General features: G+C 40.5%; 1 protein-coding gene across 1 annotated transcript in view; it reads right to left on the reverse strand.

The window, feature by feature from the left end:
* LOC135538797 (integrin alpha-M-like) overlaps positions 1-13,884 on the reverse strand; it is a 60,986-nt gene that overhangs the window by 39,655 nt on the left and 7,447 nt on the right. Inside the window, exons 3-12 of the mRNA XM_064964712.1 lie at positions 13,084-13,187; positions 12,529-12,599; positions 12,286-12,400; positions 11,864-11,991; positions 10,398-10,540; positions 10,133-10,283; positions 7,900-8,050; positions 7,514-7,584; positions 7,212-7,332; positions 6,997-7,130 (exon numbers count right to left, since the gene is read on the reverse strand). Of these exons, the coding sequence (XP_064820784.1) occupies positions 6,997-7,130; positions 7,212-7,332; positions 7,514-7,584; positions 7,900-8,050; positions 10,133-10,283; positions 10,398-10,540; positions 11,864-11,991; positions 12,286-12,400; positions 12,529-12,599; positions 13,084-13,187 (1,189 nt within the window). The remainder of the gene's footprint in view (positions 1-6,996; positions 7,131-7,211; positions 7,333-7,513; positions 7,585-7,899; positions 8,051-10,132; positions 10,284-10,397; positions 10,541-11,863; positions 11,992-12,285; positions 12,401-12,528; positions 12,600-13,083; positions 13,188-13,884) is intronic.

Consider the following 13,884-nt stretch of genomic DNA (forward strand, 5'->3'; position numbering starts at 1 on the left):
TCGATAAAGGTATAAGGTTAACTGAAATAGTCAGTGTAACTATTCTGTTAGCTATTTATCAGTCGTATTGTTTGGGGACAAGCTGTTGAAGAACCTGTTGGTGTCAGACTTGATGCACCGGTACCTCTTGCCGTGCTGCAGCAGATTAAATAAACTTGTTCAACCTCCCGTGGGGGAAGAGGCACTGTAGTCAGTGTGTGTGGACCATTTTAAATCTTTAATGATTTGGACACCGATGAAATTGAAGCTTTCTAACTGCTCCACTGCCACCCCGTCGATGTGGATGGGGGAGTGCTCGTGGTGGAGGTGACGTTGCCTACCCTCACCACCAGGGGTCAGCCTGTTAGGGAGTCCAGAATCCAGTTGCAGAGGGAGGTGTTCAGACCCAGAGCCTAAGTTTGGTGACGAGCATAGAGGGGCCAATGGTGTTGAACGCTGAACTGTAGTCAATGAACAGGATTCTCACATAGGTATTCCTCTTCTCTAGGTGGGTGAGGGTAGTGAGGAGAGCAATTGAGTTTGCGTCATTTATGGCTCTATTGGGGTGGTACGCAAAATGGAGTAGGTCTAGAGTGGCTGGGACGGTGGAGTTAATGTGTGCCATAACCAGCCTCTCAAAACACTTCATGATTACAGAAATGAGTGCTATAGGGCGGTAGTCATTGTGGCATTAAGTCTTAGAGTTTAGGAACAGGAATGATTGTGGTCATCTTAAAACATGTGGAGATTACAGACTGGGACAAGGAGAGGTTGAAAATGACCGTGAATATGACTGCCAGCTGTTCTGTGCATGCTCTGAGAACGCGCCCTGGAATATTGTCAAGGCTCCCAGCCTTGCAAGTGTTGACCTGATTAAAGACCCTTCTCACATCGGCCTCAGAGAGCGAGATCACCCAATCCTCTGGGTTGGTGACGGCCCTCACAGCCGACTTGATTTTGTTGTCAAAGTGTGCATAAAGCGCATTGAGTTCGTCTGGTAGAGAGGCATCATTGGGCAGATCAAGGATGAATCTTCCTTTGTAATCCGACTCTGGTGACCATTTCTCAATGGAGTGAATTGCAGGTACTTCCTGTTTCAGCTTGTTTGTCATGATCTGATTTGTTTAATGGCGGAAGAGGGAGGGCCTTGCTTGGTCTGGGACTTTATCGCCTCTAGTGGCATTGGAGACATGTTGATGGATGTTGGACATCACGTATCTTAGTGACGCCCCAAAAAATAAAAAAATAAATAAAAAAATAAAATCGCTGACAACCAGAAAGTCAGCCTCTGGGTGTAGATTTTCCTGCTTGTTTATAGCCATGTAGAGTTCGTTAAGTGCCAGTTTGTTAATTTATTGTCCTGAGGTGGAGTGCATACAGCAGTCGTGATAACACCTGAAAACTCCCTCAGGAGGTAGAAGGGTTGGCATTTGACCGCCAGGTATTCCAAGATGGAAGTGTTGACCCACTGTTCACCCACCACGCTGGAATTATCACACCAGTTGGCAAACCCCTCTCCACCTTGATTTCCCCGACTCTACTGTCCTGTCCGCCCGGTGAATGGAGAATCTATCTATCGAGTTGGATAGCCATGGGGGGTATCTTGTCCGATAGCCATGTTTCTGAAAAGCAAAGAATATTGCAGTCCTGAGAGTCCAATTGGTAGAAAAATCCATCCATCTTATCATCAAGTGACTAAATTTGCCAGTAGGATGGAGGGAAGAGGTGTCCGGTTTTCCCTTCACCTTAATCTCACCAGGAATCCCCCTCTCTTGCCTCTCTAATGTCAATGTTTTCTCTTGGGTAGCCCAAAAATTGGGTTGGAATTACAGAGAGAGCCCAGGGCAGATGAGTCGAAGTTGAAGCCAGAATTGAGGTAAGTAACTGCCGATCTGATGTTCAAGAGTTCTTGTCAGTTGTAAGAAATAACAAAAATAAAACGTCTAAATAATCACAAAATTGCTAAGTTGGGTCGGAGCGTGTAAAACAGAGGCCATCCAATACAGCACCATCTTAGTGTCAGGCCTGGTGATGGAAACACAAATAACACTAGCACTTCCACACCAAAAATGTCTGCTAACACCAGTGCTATAGTGAAAAAGCACCATATATAGTATGAACAAGTCAAATAATAAGTTGCAGGGACTCACTCTGTGTGCAATAAGTGTTTAACATGATTTTTGAATGACTCATCTCTGACCCCACACATACAGAAAATTGTGAGGTCCCTCAGTCGAGCATTGAATTTCAAACAGATTCAACCAAAAAGACCAGGGAGATTTTCTAATGCCTCGCAAACAAGGGCACCTATTGGTAGATAGGTAAAAAAAATAAAAAAAGCAGACATTGAATATCCCTTTGAGCATGGTGAAGTTATTAATTACACTTTGGATAGTGTATTAATACATCAAGTCACTACAAAAGACACAGGTGTCCTTCCTAACTCAGTTGCCGGAGATGAAGGAAAATGCTCAGGAATTTCACAATCAGGCCTATGGTGAATTTAAAACAGTTACTGAATGGCTGTGATAGGAGAAAACTAAGGCTGGATCAACAACATTGTAGTTACTACACAATACTAATCTAATTGAAAGAGTGAAAAGGAGGAAGCCTGTACAGAATAAAAAAATATTCCAAAACATGCATGTTTACAATAAGGCACAAAAGTAATACTGCAAAGCAATTCTCTTTTTGTCCTGAATACAAAATGTTGTTTGGGGCAAATCCAATACAACACTTTAATGAGTATCACTGTCCATATGTTCAAGCATAGTGGTGGCTGCATCATGTTATGGATATGCTTGTAATCATTAAGGACTGGGGAGTTTTTCAGGATAAAATATAAATGGAATTGGGTTAAACACAGAATCCTAGAGAAAAACCTGCTTCAGTCTGCTATCCACCAGACACTGGGAGATGTATTCACATTTCAGCGGACAATAACCTAAAACACAAGGCCAAATATACACTAGAGTTTCTTACCAAGAAGACAGTGAATCTTACTGAGTGGCCGAGTAACAATTTTGACTTAATTCTACTTTAAAAACTCAATGGCAAGACCAGAAAAAAATGGTTGTCTATCAATGATCAACAACCAAAAACAGAGCTTGAAGAATTTTGAAAAGAATTTTGAGCAAAAGTTGAACAATCCAGGTGTCAAAAGCTCTTAGAGAGACTTACCCAGAAGTACTGACAGCTGTAATCGCAGCCAAAGCTGCTTCTACAACGTATTGACTCAGGGGTGTGAATACTATACATTTGAATATTTGTATTTCATTTTCAATACATTTGCTCAAATTTCTCAATTTGTTTTTACTTTGTCATTATGAGGTAGATCGGTGAGAAGAGAAATCTATTTAATCAATTTTGAATTCAGTCTGAAACTCTCAAAATGTGGAATAATTCAAGGGGTATGTGTCACGCCCTGGTCTTAGTATTTTGTGTTTTCTTTATTATTTTGGTCAGGCCAGGGTGTGACATGGGTTAATTATGTGGTGTGTTTTGTCTTGGTTTTTTTTGTAGGTATTGGGATTATCTAGAAAAGTCTATGGTTGCCTGAAGTGGTTCTCAATCAGAGGCAGGTGTTTATCGTTGCCTCTGATTGGGAACCATATTTAGGCAGCCATATTCTTTGAGTGTTTCGTGGGTGATTGTTCCTGTCTCTGTGTTTGCTTGCACCAGGTAGGCCGTTTAGGTTTTTGCGTTACATTTCTTGTTTTGTATTGTTCGTGTTTATTCGTGTATTAAACATGTATCAAAATTTCCACGCTGCATTTTGGTCCGCCTCTCCTTCGACGGAAGTAAACCTTAACAGAATCAACCACCACAACAGGACCAAGCGGCGTGGTGACAGGCAGCAGGAGCAGCGAAATCCAGATTTCAGGACATGGGAGGAGATATTTGATGGTAAAGGACCCTGGGCTCAGCCTGGAGAATATTGCCGCCCCAAAGAAGAAATGGAGGCGAAGAAAGCGGAGAGGCGCTGGTATGAGGAGGCAGCACGACAACGTGGATGGAAGCCCGAGAGTCAGCCCCAAAAATGTATTGGGGGGTGGCTCACAGGGAGTATGGCGACGCCAGGTAGGAGACCTGCGCCAACTTCCTGTGCTTACCGGGGGACTAGAGAGACCGGGCAGGCACTGTGTTATGCTGTGGAGCGCACGGTGTCTCCAGTGCGGGTGCATAGCCCGATGCGGTACATACCAGCTCCTCGTATCGGCCGGGCTAGAGTGCGCCTGCACGGTCCGGTCTATCCAGTACCACCTCCACGCACCAGCCCTCCGGTGGCAGCTCACCGCACCAGGCTTCCTATGCGTGTCCTCGGCCCAGTACCACCAGTGCCAGCACCACGCATCAGGCCTACAGTGCGCCTCGCCTGTCCAGCGCTGCCAGAGCCTTCCTCCTCTCCAGCGCTGCCGGAGTCTCCCGCTTGTTTAGCGCTGCTGGAGCCATCCTCCTCTACAGCGCTGTTGGAGTCTCTCTGCCTGTTCAGAGCAGCCAGTCTGCATGGAGCCGCCAGTCTGCATCGAGCAGCCAGAGCCGCCAGTCTGCATCGAGCAGCCAGAGCCGCCAGTCTGCATCGAGCAGCCAGAGCCGCCAGTCTGCATCGAGCAGCCAGAGCCGCCAGTCTGCATCGAGCAGCCAGAGCCGCCAGTCTGCATGGAGTACCCAGAGCCGCCAGAGCCGCAAGAAACATCATGTTTAAAAAAAAATCTATTATAGTAGTAGCAAGCTATTAAAGTTGACCTCCGGTCATTCTCATCTTCTCGCTCTCCTTCTCAAAATGAACAGAACATACGCTATATAGGCTAGTCTGCCCGCAAGATATTGCATTTTTTGGGACTAGGCCAAATAAAAATATTTTCAGAAGAAGCATTTGACTCGCCTCCTGAACTGCCACTGTAGGCCTACACAGCAGAGAATTGATCAGGCAGCACACAAAAAAAGGTTTTGTTCAGCAAAAGCAGAGCAGAGAATTGCAGTGTGTAATGGAGCTTTGTTTTATTTATTTATCTTAGAAATATAAAACTTTTCTGTGTGCTTCTGAGCATGCACTTCATAGCCTAAAGTCTAAGGATCATTTGATTGAGACCACATTAAATAGCCAATAGGCGCACTAGATATTGCGTGCCAGGTGGAGAATCAGAGATGAGTGGCATCGTCACACATTGCTATCTAGCAACTAATTCTAAAACATTGAGAAAATTTACATTTCATTAATTACAAATTACATGACTAGATTTTAAAATGACTAAACATTCCCAATGAATGTAATCGAACAAGCATGACCCTCCCCCGTTTTTCTCCAAGTACCAATTCTGTACATTTTGATCCATCCCTAAATATGGAGGAAATGGGTCTACAACAGACCCATGTTTGTAAAGTCTGTTTAACAATACATTCCTTTAGATATTTGGTCTCAACTCCCTGTCCAACCGTCTTGGCCACCAGCACAGTAAGAAATTAAATTTAACTTTTGGCTTCCCGCAGACTGTTTATGTGCAACTCAATACAATAGGGATCAACACTAGTGTATGTACATACACCTGCGTTGCTAAAAGCAGCTATAATTGTTGCAATGATTAGGCTGAGTTCGGAAAGTATGCATCTTAGAAATATTTTTCACATACAAACTTCATACAGTACATTTGAAAAGTATTCAGACCCATTGACTTTTTGCACATTATGTTATGTTACAGCCTTATTCTAAAAATGATTCAATTGTTTTTTCCCTCATATCTACACACAATACCTCATAATGACAAAGAAAAGACAGGTTTTCAGAAATACTTGCAAAATGATTAACATTTAAAAATATAAGTATTCTGTCCCTTTATTCAGTACTTTGTTGAAGCAACTTTGGCAGCGATTACAGCCTTGAGTCTTCTTGGGTATGACGCTACAAGCTTGGCACACCTGTATTTGGGGAGTTTCTCCCACTCTTCTCTGCAAATCCTCTCAAGCTCTGTTTATGTTGGATGGGGAGCATTGCTGCACAGCTATTTTCAGTTCTCTCCAGAGATGTTTGATTGGGTTCAAGACCGGGTTCTGGCTGGGCCACTCAAGAACATTCAGAGACTTCCTGTAGCCACTCCTGCGTTGTCTTGCTTGTGTGCTTAGGGTCATTGTCCTGTTAGAAGGTGAACCTTCCCCCTTGTCTGAGATCCTGAGCACTCTGCAGCAAGTTTTCGTCAAGGATCTCTATAATTTGCTTCGTTCATCTTTCCCTCGATTCAAATCCCTGAGCTAAAAAACATATCCACAGCATGATGCTGCCACCACCATGCTTCACCTTAGGGGTGGTTCCAGGTTTCCTCCAGATGTGACGCTTGGCATTCAGGCCAAAGAGTTCAATCTTGGTTTCATCACATCTTTATTTTGATTGACAATTTTGCGCATTCATCAAAAACCCATCAGGTATCCTGATTTCAGATGTGTCATGTAAACATGACTGCATATTCAGTGCCGGCCGTGTTCCTATTTGTCAGTCACCAGGATTGGCTCATATCAACAGCCACACTAAAGGCAAAATAAATATGACACTGCCAGAACTTTCGGAGCCTATGACCGCACAGAGGTACTTAATCAGCAGACCTATATGCTGTCTCACTGAACTGTCTCCTGATTTGGTTTAAGTATTGTTGTGGACTTCAAACATATCTTTGTAATTTTGAGAGTGAAAACCTGATAAAACAAGGCACCTTTCATTCATCGGGTGGGCCATTTGGGCAACTCTTTTGCCAAATTGGGGAACACCCACTTAGCTTTCACATGATCAAATCTCAAACAAACTAAAATGTTGTTCAACATTCATTAATTCATTGGACAAAAATTCTCAGGTTGAACCCCATCACCTATAATAATCATGGAGCAACACTGTCAAAATTGTATTTTACAATTTGCTACTGGTTCAGGATTTACCTGTAGGTCTGCTGCTACCCACATACTTTTTTGGAGAACGCAAGTTATGATATTCAACATTATTTTCAGTCAACAATGTTTAAGTTGTCTACAGACCTGTCCAGAAAAGTCTATCGGCTTGTCTGTGTCTCTGGACGTAAAAACCACCACTCGTCCAGTGTGTTTAAATCTTGGAGCACCTAAAATGGTAAACTGGCGAGTGTGTGTCGTCGCAACTGCCATGGAGTACCCTGAGGTGGGAAATTCACAGGGTCAGAGCCAATAATAACAGTGTACATTTGGGTGTTTTTTGTCCCAGTAGATTCTCTCACCCATATAGCTATCTGGTTCCATGTTCTGACTCTGTTGTGGTGTAGGGTATACCTTCTCTGTGTATACCTGGTAAGCCCCCTTCCATTGGAAGGCTCCAACAGCTCCCATCTGGAATCCTTCCTGGCAATGATGGGCAAATGTACTAATTGAAGACTATACATTTTATTTGACTTATATTACATGCAATTATATTTTAATTAGTGGCCAGAAAACAGGATTAGTGCTTGGCATGAAAGCCAAGCCAGCCAATCAGGAAGCATGCAGGACATGAGCCATTTATGGACAAGGGAGTATTTCCTACCTTCCCGTATGCTGCACTGAATCCCTCCTGGGCCATTTCCATCTTAATAGATTCCCCAGTAGTCTGAGATCCTGCAATACCAAAAAAAAAGACAGAAAAACTAGTCAACAAACATGGCAGTCTGAGATATTACATTCACGTAAGTGGTTTAACAGTGTGAGATGGTCTGATTCCTATCAACATTCACGAGTTAGTATTATACAGTATGTCCTGTAGGTTACATATTATGTTATTGTTAACAATCAACTAAGGTAGAGGTGGGCTCATGACAGGACAGATATTCAAGATGGGTAAACAACTCATTCACACTTCATTAAAAGTTAGATTGCAATGGTGTGGTGGACTGATGAGGACTATAGTGGCTTGACAGACAAATCAAGAAATACCTTCAATAGGAAAAATGCTGTTCTGTAACGTATCCTTGATTTGGTCAAGTGCTTGGAAGCTGCCCACTTGAAACATGTGGTTGCGTGCTGGAGAGGAGGCAATTGTTTCTAACTCCAGTCTTGCTGAGTACGAAGAAAAGGCTCTGCCCACCTGAGGAAATCCAGAAATAGACACTGGTACTTAAAGTCGCGGTTCATTCAAAAATCATAATTTCTAAGTAGAGGCATTATACAGTTGAAGTCGGAAGTTTACATACACCTTAGCCAAATACATTTAAACTCAGTTTTTTACAATTCCTGACATTTAATCCTAGTAAAAATTCCCTGTCTTAGGTCAGTTAGGATCACCACTTTATTTTAAGAATATGAAATGTCGGAATAATAGTAGAGAGTGATTTATTTCAGGTTTTGTTTCTTTCATCAAATTCCCAGTGGGTCAGAAGTTTACATACACTCAATTAGTATTTGGTAGCATTGCCTTTAAAATTGCTGAACATGGGTCAAACGTTTCAGATAGTCTTCCACAACCTTCCCACAATAAGTTGGGTGAATTTTGGAACATTCCTCCTGACAGAGCTGGTGTAACGGAGTCAGGTTTGTAGGCCTCCTTGCTCTCATACGCTTTTTCAGTTCTGCCCACAAATTTTCTATAGGTTTGAGGTCAGCGCTTTGTGATGGCCACTCCAATACCTTGACTTTATTGTCCTCAAGCCATTTTGCCACAACTTTGGAAGTATGCTTAGGGTTATTGTCCATTTGGAAGATCCATTTGCGACCAAGCTTTAACTTCCTGACTGATGTCTTGAGATGTTGCTTCAATATATCCACAATTTTCCTTACCTCAGGATGCCATCTATTTTGTGAAGTAAACTAGTCCCTCCTGCAGCAAAGCACCCCCACAACATGATGCTGCCACCCCCGTGCTTCACGGTTGGGATGGTGTTCTTTAGCTTGCAAGCCTCCCCCTTTTTCCTCCAAACATAACGATGGTCATTATGGCCAAACAGTTCTATTTTTGTTTCATCAGACCAGAGGGCATTTCTTCATAAAGTACGATCTTTGTCCCCATGTGCAGTTGCAAACCGTAGTCTGGCGTTTTTATGGCGATTTGGGAGCAGTGGCTTCTTCTTTGCTGAGCGGCCTTTCAGGTTATGTCGATATAGGACTTGTTTTACTGTGGATATAGATACTTTTGTACCCGTTTCCTCCAGCATCTTCACAAGGTCTTCTGCTGTTGTTCTTGGATTGATTTGCACTTATCGCACCAAAGTACATGCATCTTTAGAAGACAGAATGAGTCTCATTCCTGAGTGGTATGACGGCTGCGTGGTCCCATGGTGTATATACTTGCGTACTATTGTTTGTACAGATGAAAGTGGTACATTTAGACGTTTGGAAATTGCTCCCAAGGATGAACCAGACTTGTGGAGGTCTTTGCTGATTTCTGTTGATTTTCTCATGATGTCAAGCAAAGAGGCACTTAGTTTGAAGGTAGGCCTTGAAATACATCCACAGGTTCACCTCCAATTAACTCAAATGATGTCAATTAGCCTATCAGAAACTTCTGAATCCATGACATAATTTTCTGGATTTTTCCAAACGGTTTAAAGGCACAGTCAACTTATTGTTTGTAAACTTCTGACCCACTGTGAAATCATTTTTAAAATCTGACATGTTGGCTGGACTCACAACGAGTGTAGCTTTAATGGAATACCCTGCATGTGTGATTTAATGAAAGTTTCTCGTACTATTTGAATTCGGTGCTCTGCATTTCCCCCAGGCTATTGGCCAGTAGAGACGATAGCGTCTCAATATCCTTAAGAGGATTTATTAACAATTGTTGGAAAAATTGTGTCATGCACAAAGTAGATGTCCTAACCGACTTGCCAAAACTATAATTTGTTCACCCAAAAAATTGTGGAGTGGTTGAAAAACGAGTTTTAATATTTCCAACCTAAGTGTATGTAAACTTCCGACTTCAACTGTATATGAATGAAACATTTTTCAAATATTGTGATTTTAATAAGTCTATAAAGTCTAATAAAAATGTGACTTCACAGGACAACTAAGTTGTCGTGTAAAACTTTTGACCTGTGACACAAAATCTCGAATACAAAAGAGGCATTGATCAATTTATAATTTCTTTTTTTAAGAATATAATAACACGTAATGAAAAAGATATTATTTTGCGTAGTATGGTGAACAAAGAAACACAGTGAGGCAAACAACTTACCCCAATGGCAAATCGAATAATGTTTTTGGCTTCAGCATCAGAGGCTGCATTTTTCAGCATCGCGCTGTCATGTGATTGTCCATCTGTAATGACTATCATGATCCTCTTTGCCTTTGGTCTGGAACCTCTACTCGTTGAAAAGACCTCTTGGCTTTTTGATCAGAAAAGGTTGTAGATTCACTTTTTAACATGTTGTAAGGTAATATTCTGTATGATGACTGAGGAAATATACTGTAATATGTCTACATAAATATTATGCACTTACACAACTTTTTTGATGGATGCTGCCGTGTAAGTCCCTCCACTTTGTTGAGCAATACTATTCACTTGATAATCCCGATTCATGACATTAAATGTATTTAAGTCAAAATGTATAGTGCAATAGCCTGAATACTGGGCAATTGCAAACTGTAAAAAGGAAGAGAACAGTCGTGTCAAATTATTGACACCATTGATAAGGATGAGCAAAAGATACTGTATAAAATAAATAATACAAATACTGAGCTATATTGTACGCTCAGAATAAAAAACATATATATTATACTAATACAATTGCTAAAAAAAAAAGAGTTTTAAACAAGTAATCTTTCTTTCCTCAAAAAGATTGAGGTCAAAATTATTGGCACCCCTGTTTTCAATACTCGAGCACCCTCCCTCCCGTTGTGAGGATAACAGCACTGAGCATTTTCTAAAATATTTCAGAACACATTAAATCATTCTTTCATAGCGAATAATTCCAGATCCTTGAAATCCTTTGTCTACGCCTACGGACTGCCCTCTTCAAGTCAAACCACAGGTTTTCAATGGGGTTCAAGTCTGGAGACTAAGATGGCCATTGTAAAATTTAGATGGTCATGGTCAATTAACCATTTCTTTGTACATTTTGATGTGTGCTTGGGGTTATGGTCTTGCTGAAAGAGCCACTTATGGCCAAGTTACAGCCTCCTGGCAGAGGCCACCGGGTTTTTGGATAAAATATCCTGGTACTGGGTAAAGTCAATTGTTTTAGTATAAAATAATATAACTTACCTTTTTGTTTTGGCACACAATATAGCTCACTATTTGTATTATTTATTTTATAGTCTTTTTTTCTGAACTTTATCAAGGGTGCCATTAATTTCGGTAGTGACTGTATCTATGGGGCGGCAGGGTAGAGTGTTGGACAAGTAACCGGAAGGTTGCAAGTTCAAAACCCCCAAGCTGACAAGGTACAAATCTGTCATTCTGAACAGGCAGTTAACCCACTGTTCCTAGGCCGTCATTGAAAATAAGAATTTGTTCTTAACTGACTTGCCTAGTTAAATAAAGGTAAAATACATCAAATCTATCAGTATAACAGAGACACTCAAAATACCAACAAGAAGCTTAGTCATGAATACCTTAGTGACATTTTTATTGTTGATCTCGTCATAACAAATACAATTGTCAGTCTACATAAACGAATAACTACATGTTGCATATTTGATTAAATATTGTTATGTTGAGCAATATCAGGGTTGTGGTCAATTATAATTGAAGTCACTCAATTCAGAGTGATTTGAATAAAACAAAAGAATGATAAATAGCTTATCCTTTTCAGTTTATTGAGAAATCATTGAAAATATATTGAAAAAATTCGACCTCAACCATAATCACCAATGATATTTTGAGTAATCACCAATGAATGCAATTGAAACAGTGCATCTTTTTGTTAGCTTTCTTTCTATAATAACATGTAAAAGTAGTTCTTACCTTAGTATCCCTTTCCAGAAATTCCCTGATCAGATCTTTCACGAAATCTTTCATTTTATCAAAATCTGCTTCGTCAACACTTCCTGACCCATCCAATAGAAAGGCTATGTCTGTTTGTCCAGGACATTCTGGTAAAAGTGTAGAAAAAGAGCAGAAAAGAGCAAAAACAATGTGAAGTCAAATGGTAGAGACCCCCTCCATTAGTGCTTAATGTAAATGCTTTAAATGCAATGTAATATTTAGGCATTGCGTTTGTCATTGTCACATTGCAATTTAGCATTTAAGAATTGGCACTGATAACCCTCCGTAATTATGTGGCGTGACACACACGGAAAAAGACAGCATATGTACCACAATAGGTCTATTTTCTTTTAATATTGACTCAACCAACCAGACTACCTTAAAATACAACCTTGGATTACCTTCCAGAGATGAAGGGACAGGTTGTTTCACATTAAGTCTTTGGTCAATTTCAAAGCACATCCCATTGTAGGTGGTGATGGATTTGCACTCTCTTGGGATGGTTGGTCCGCATACCTATAAGGAACAGAAGGTTGGAGAGATGAACAAAATCATAATCATCATGAAAAGCAATGCACCAATTTGATTATTTACTTGTGGTTTTTCATCAATATGGCTAAGATGTGAACACACATTCCACTCACCATGGTGTTTGGTGACTCGGGATCCTTTGTCATTGACAAACCAAGAGACATATTGATCCCATGACTGGGCTCTTGAAAACACAACAGGGGAGAATTTGCGGTATAAACATCTAGATTTGTATTATTAGACCCCACCCCCCCAATTTATTTATTTATTTATTAGATTTTCTTGTTAGAGATTAGTCAAGTACCGTCTTTCAACTCATATCTTATTCTACAGTAGTCTATTGTCACTGTCAGATGAAAACCTCATATCTCCAAAATATAAACCTTTTAGGAAATGGAAAAAAACTGCCATATTTTTACTGTTAATGAACATAATTATCAAACTTCAAAAGCTATTTTGAATACATTTTGTTAGTCCTAGAGTCATATAATGTGTATAGTACATTTAGGGAAGTAACTCCATTACATGTAAAAAGAAAATATGGAAAATTGGCAACAATAGAATTACAAGGTTTTCATCCGACAACACAGGTAGGCTCAACAGTAATCAAGAAATGTCCCATTGCTAATGAACAGAGATATTTGAGTAGTATATTCTACCATACATACCTTGTATTGACAATGGTATGCAAGATGAATCTCTGACCAGACATCGGTAAACTTGTCCCCTCCTATTTTGCTTATACTGATCCAGGGGGGCACTTATAAGCAAGCTTGAGATAGGTCAAAGGTGTGTTTATGTTATATTAATTGACAAAAATACAATACCAAAAATGATTAAGCCAATTTCAGATACATAAGATGCGACAAGACATGTTTATACAGATTTAGAACAAAGTTTACTTGATCTGAGCGGTCTAGTTTTAGAACGTCTCAAGATGGCTGCTGGGGTTTCCAAGTTTCAACATGTCAAATCTTGAGCTAAAGTTTTGCTACGAGACTGGCTAAATAGATCAATGTGCTAACGTTTTGTTTTAGCCTTGCAGATTGATAGCTAGTGATTTTGCTGCAGCTTAGCCTTGCTTATATTTCTCTGACAAGTCACAAAGTCTCATCTGTTTGATCTGAATGCCTGGTATTTAGTCAGCTGTTCTACAACACAACATACAGTGGGGCAAAAAAGTATTTAGTCAGCCACCAATTGTGCAAGTTCTCCAACTTAAAAAGATGAGAGAGGCCTGTAATTTTCATCATAGGTACACTTCAACTATGACAGACAAAATGAGGAAAAAAAAAAACAAACAGGAAATCACATGGTAGGATTTGTAACGAATTTCTTTGCAAATTATGGTGGAAAATAAGTATTTGGTCACCTACAGACAAGCAAGATTTCTGGCTCTCACAGACCTGTAACTTCTTCTTTAAGAGGCTTCTCTGTCCTCCACTTGCTACCTGTATTAACCTCTTACA

The sequence above is a fragment of the Oncorhynchus masou genome, unplaced genomic scaffold (genome assembly GCF_036934945.1).
Source record: "Oncorhynchus masou masou isolate Uvic2021 unplaced genomic scaffold, UVic_Omas_1.1 unplaced_scaffold_24___fragment_2___debris, whole genome shotgun sequence".
Taxonomy (NCBI): domain Eukaryota; kingdom Metazoa; phylum Chordata; class Actinopteri; order Salmoniformes; family Salmonidae; genus Oncorhynchus; species Oncorhynchus masou.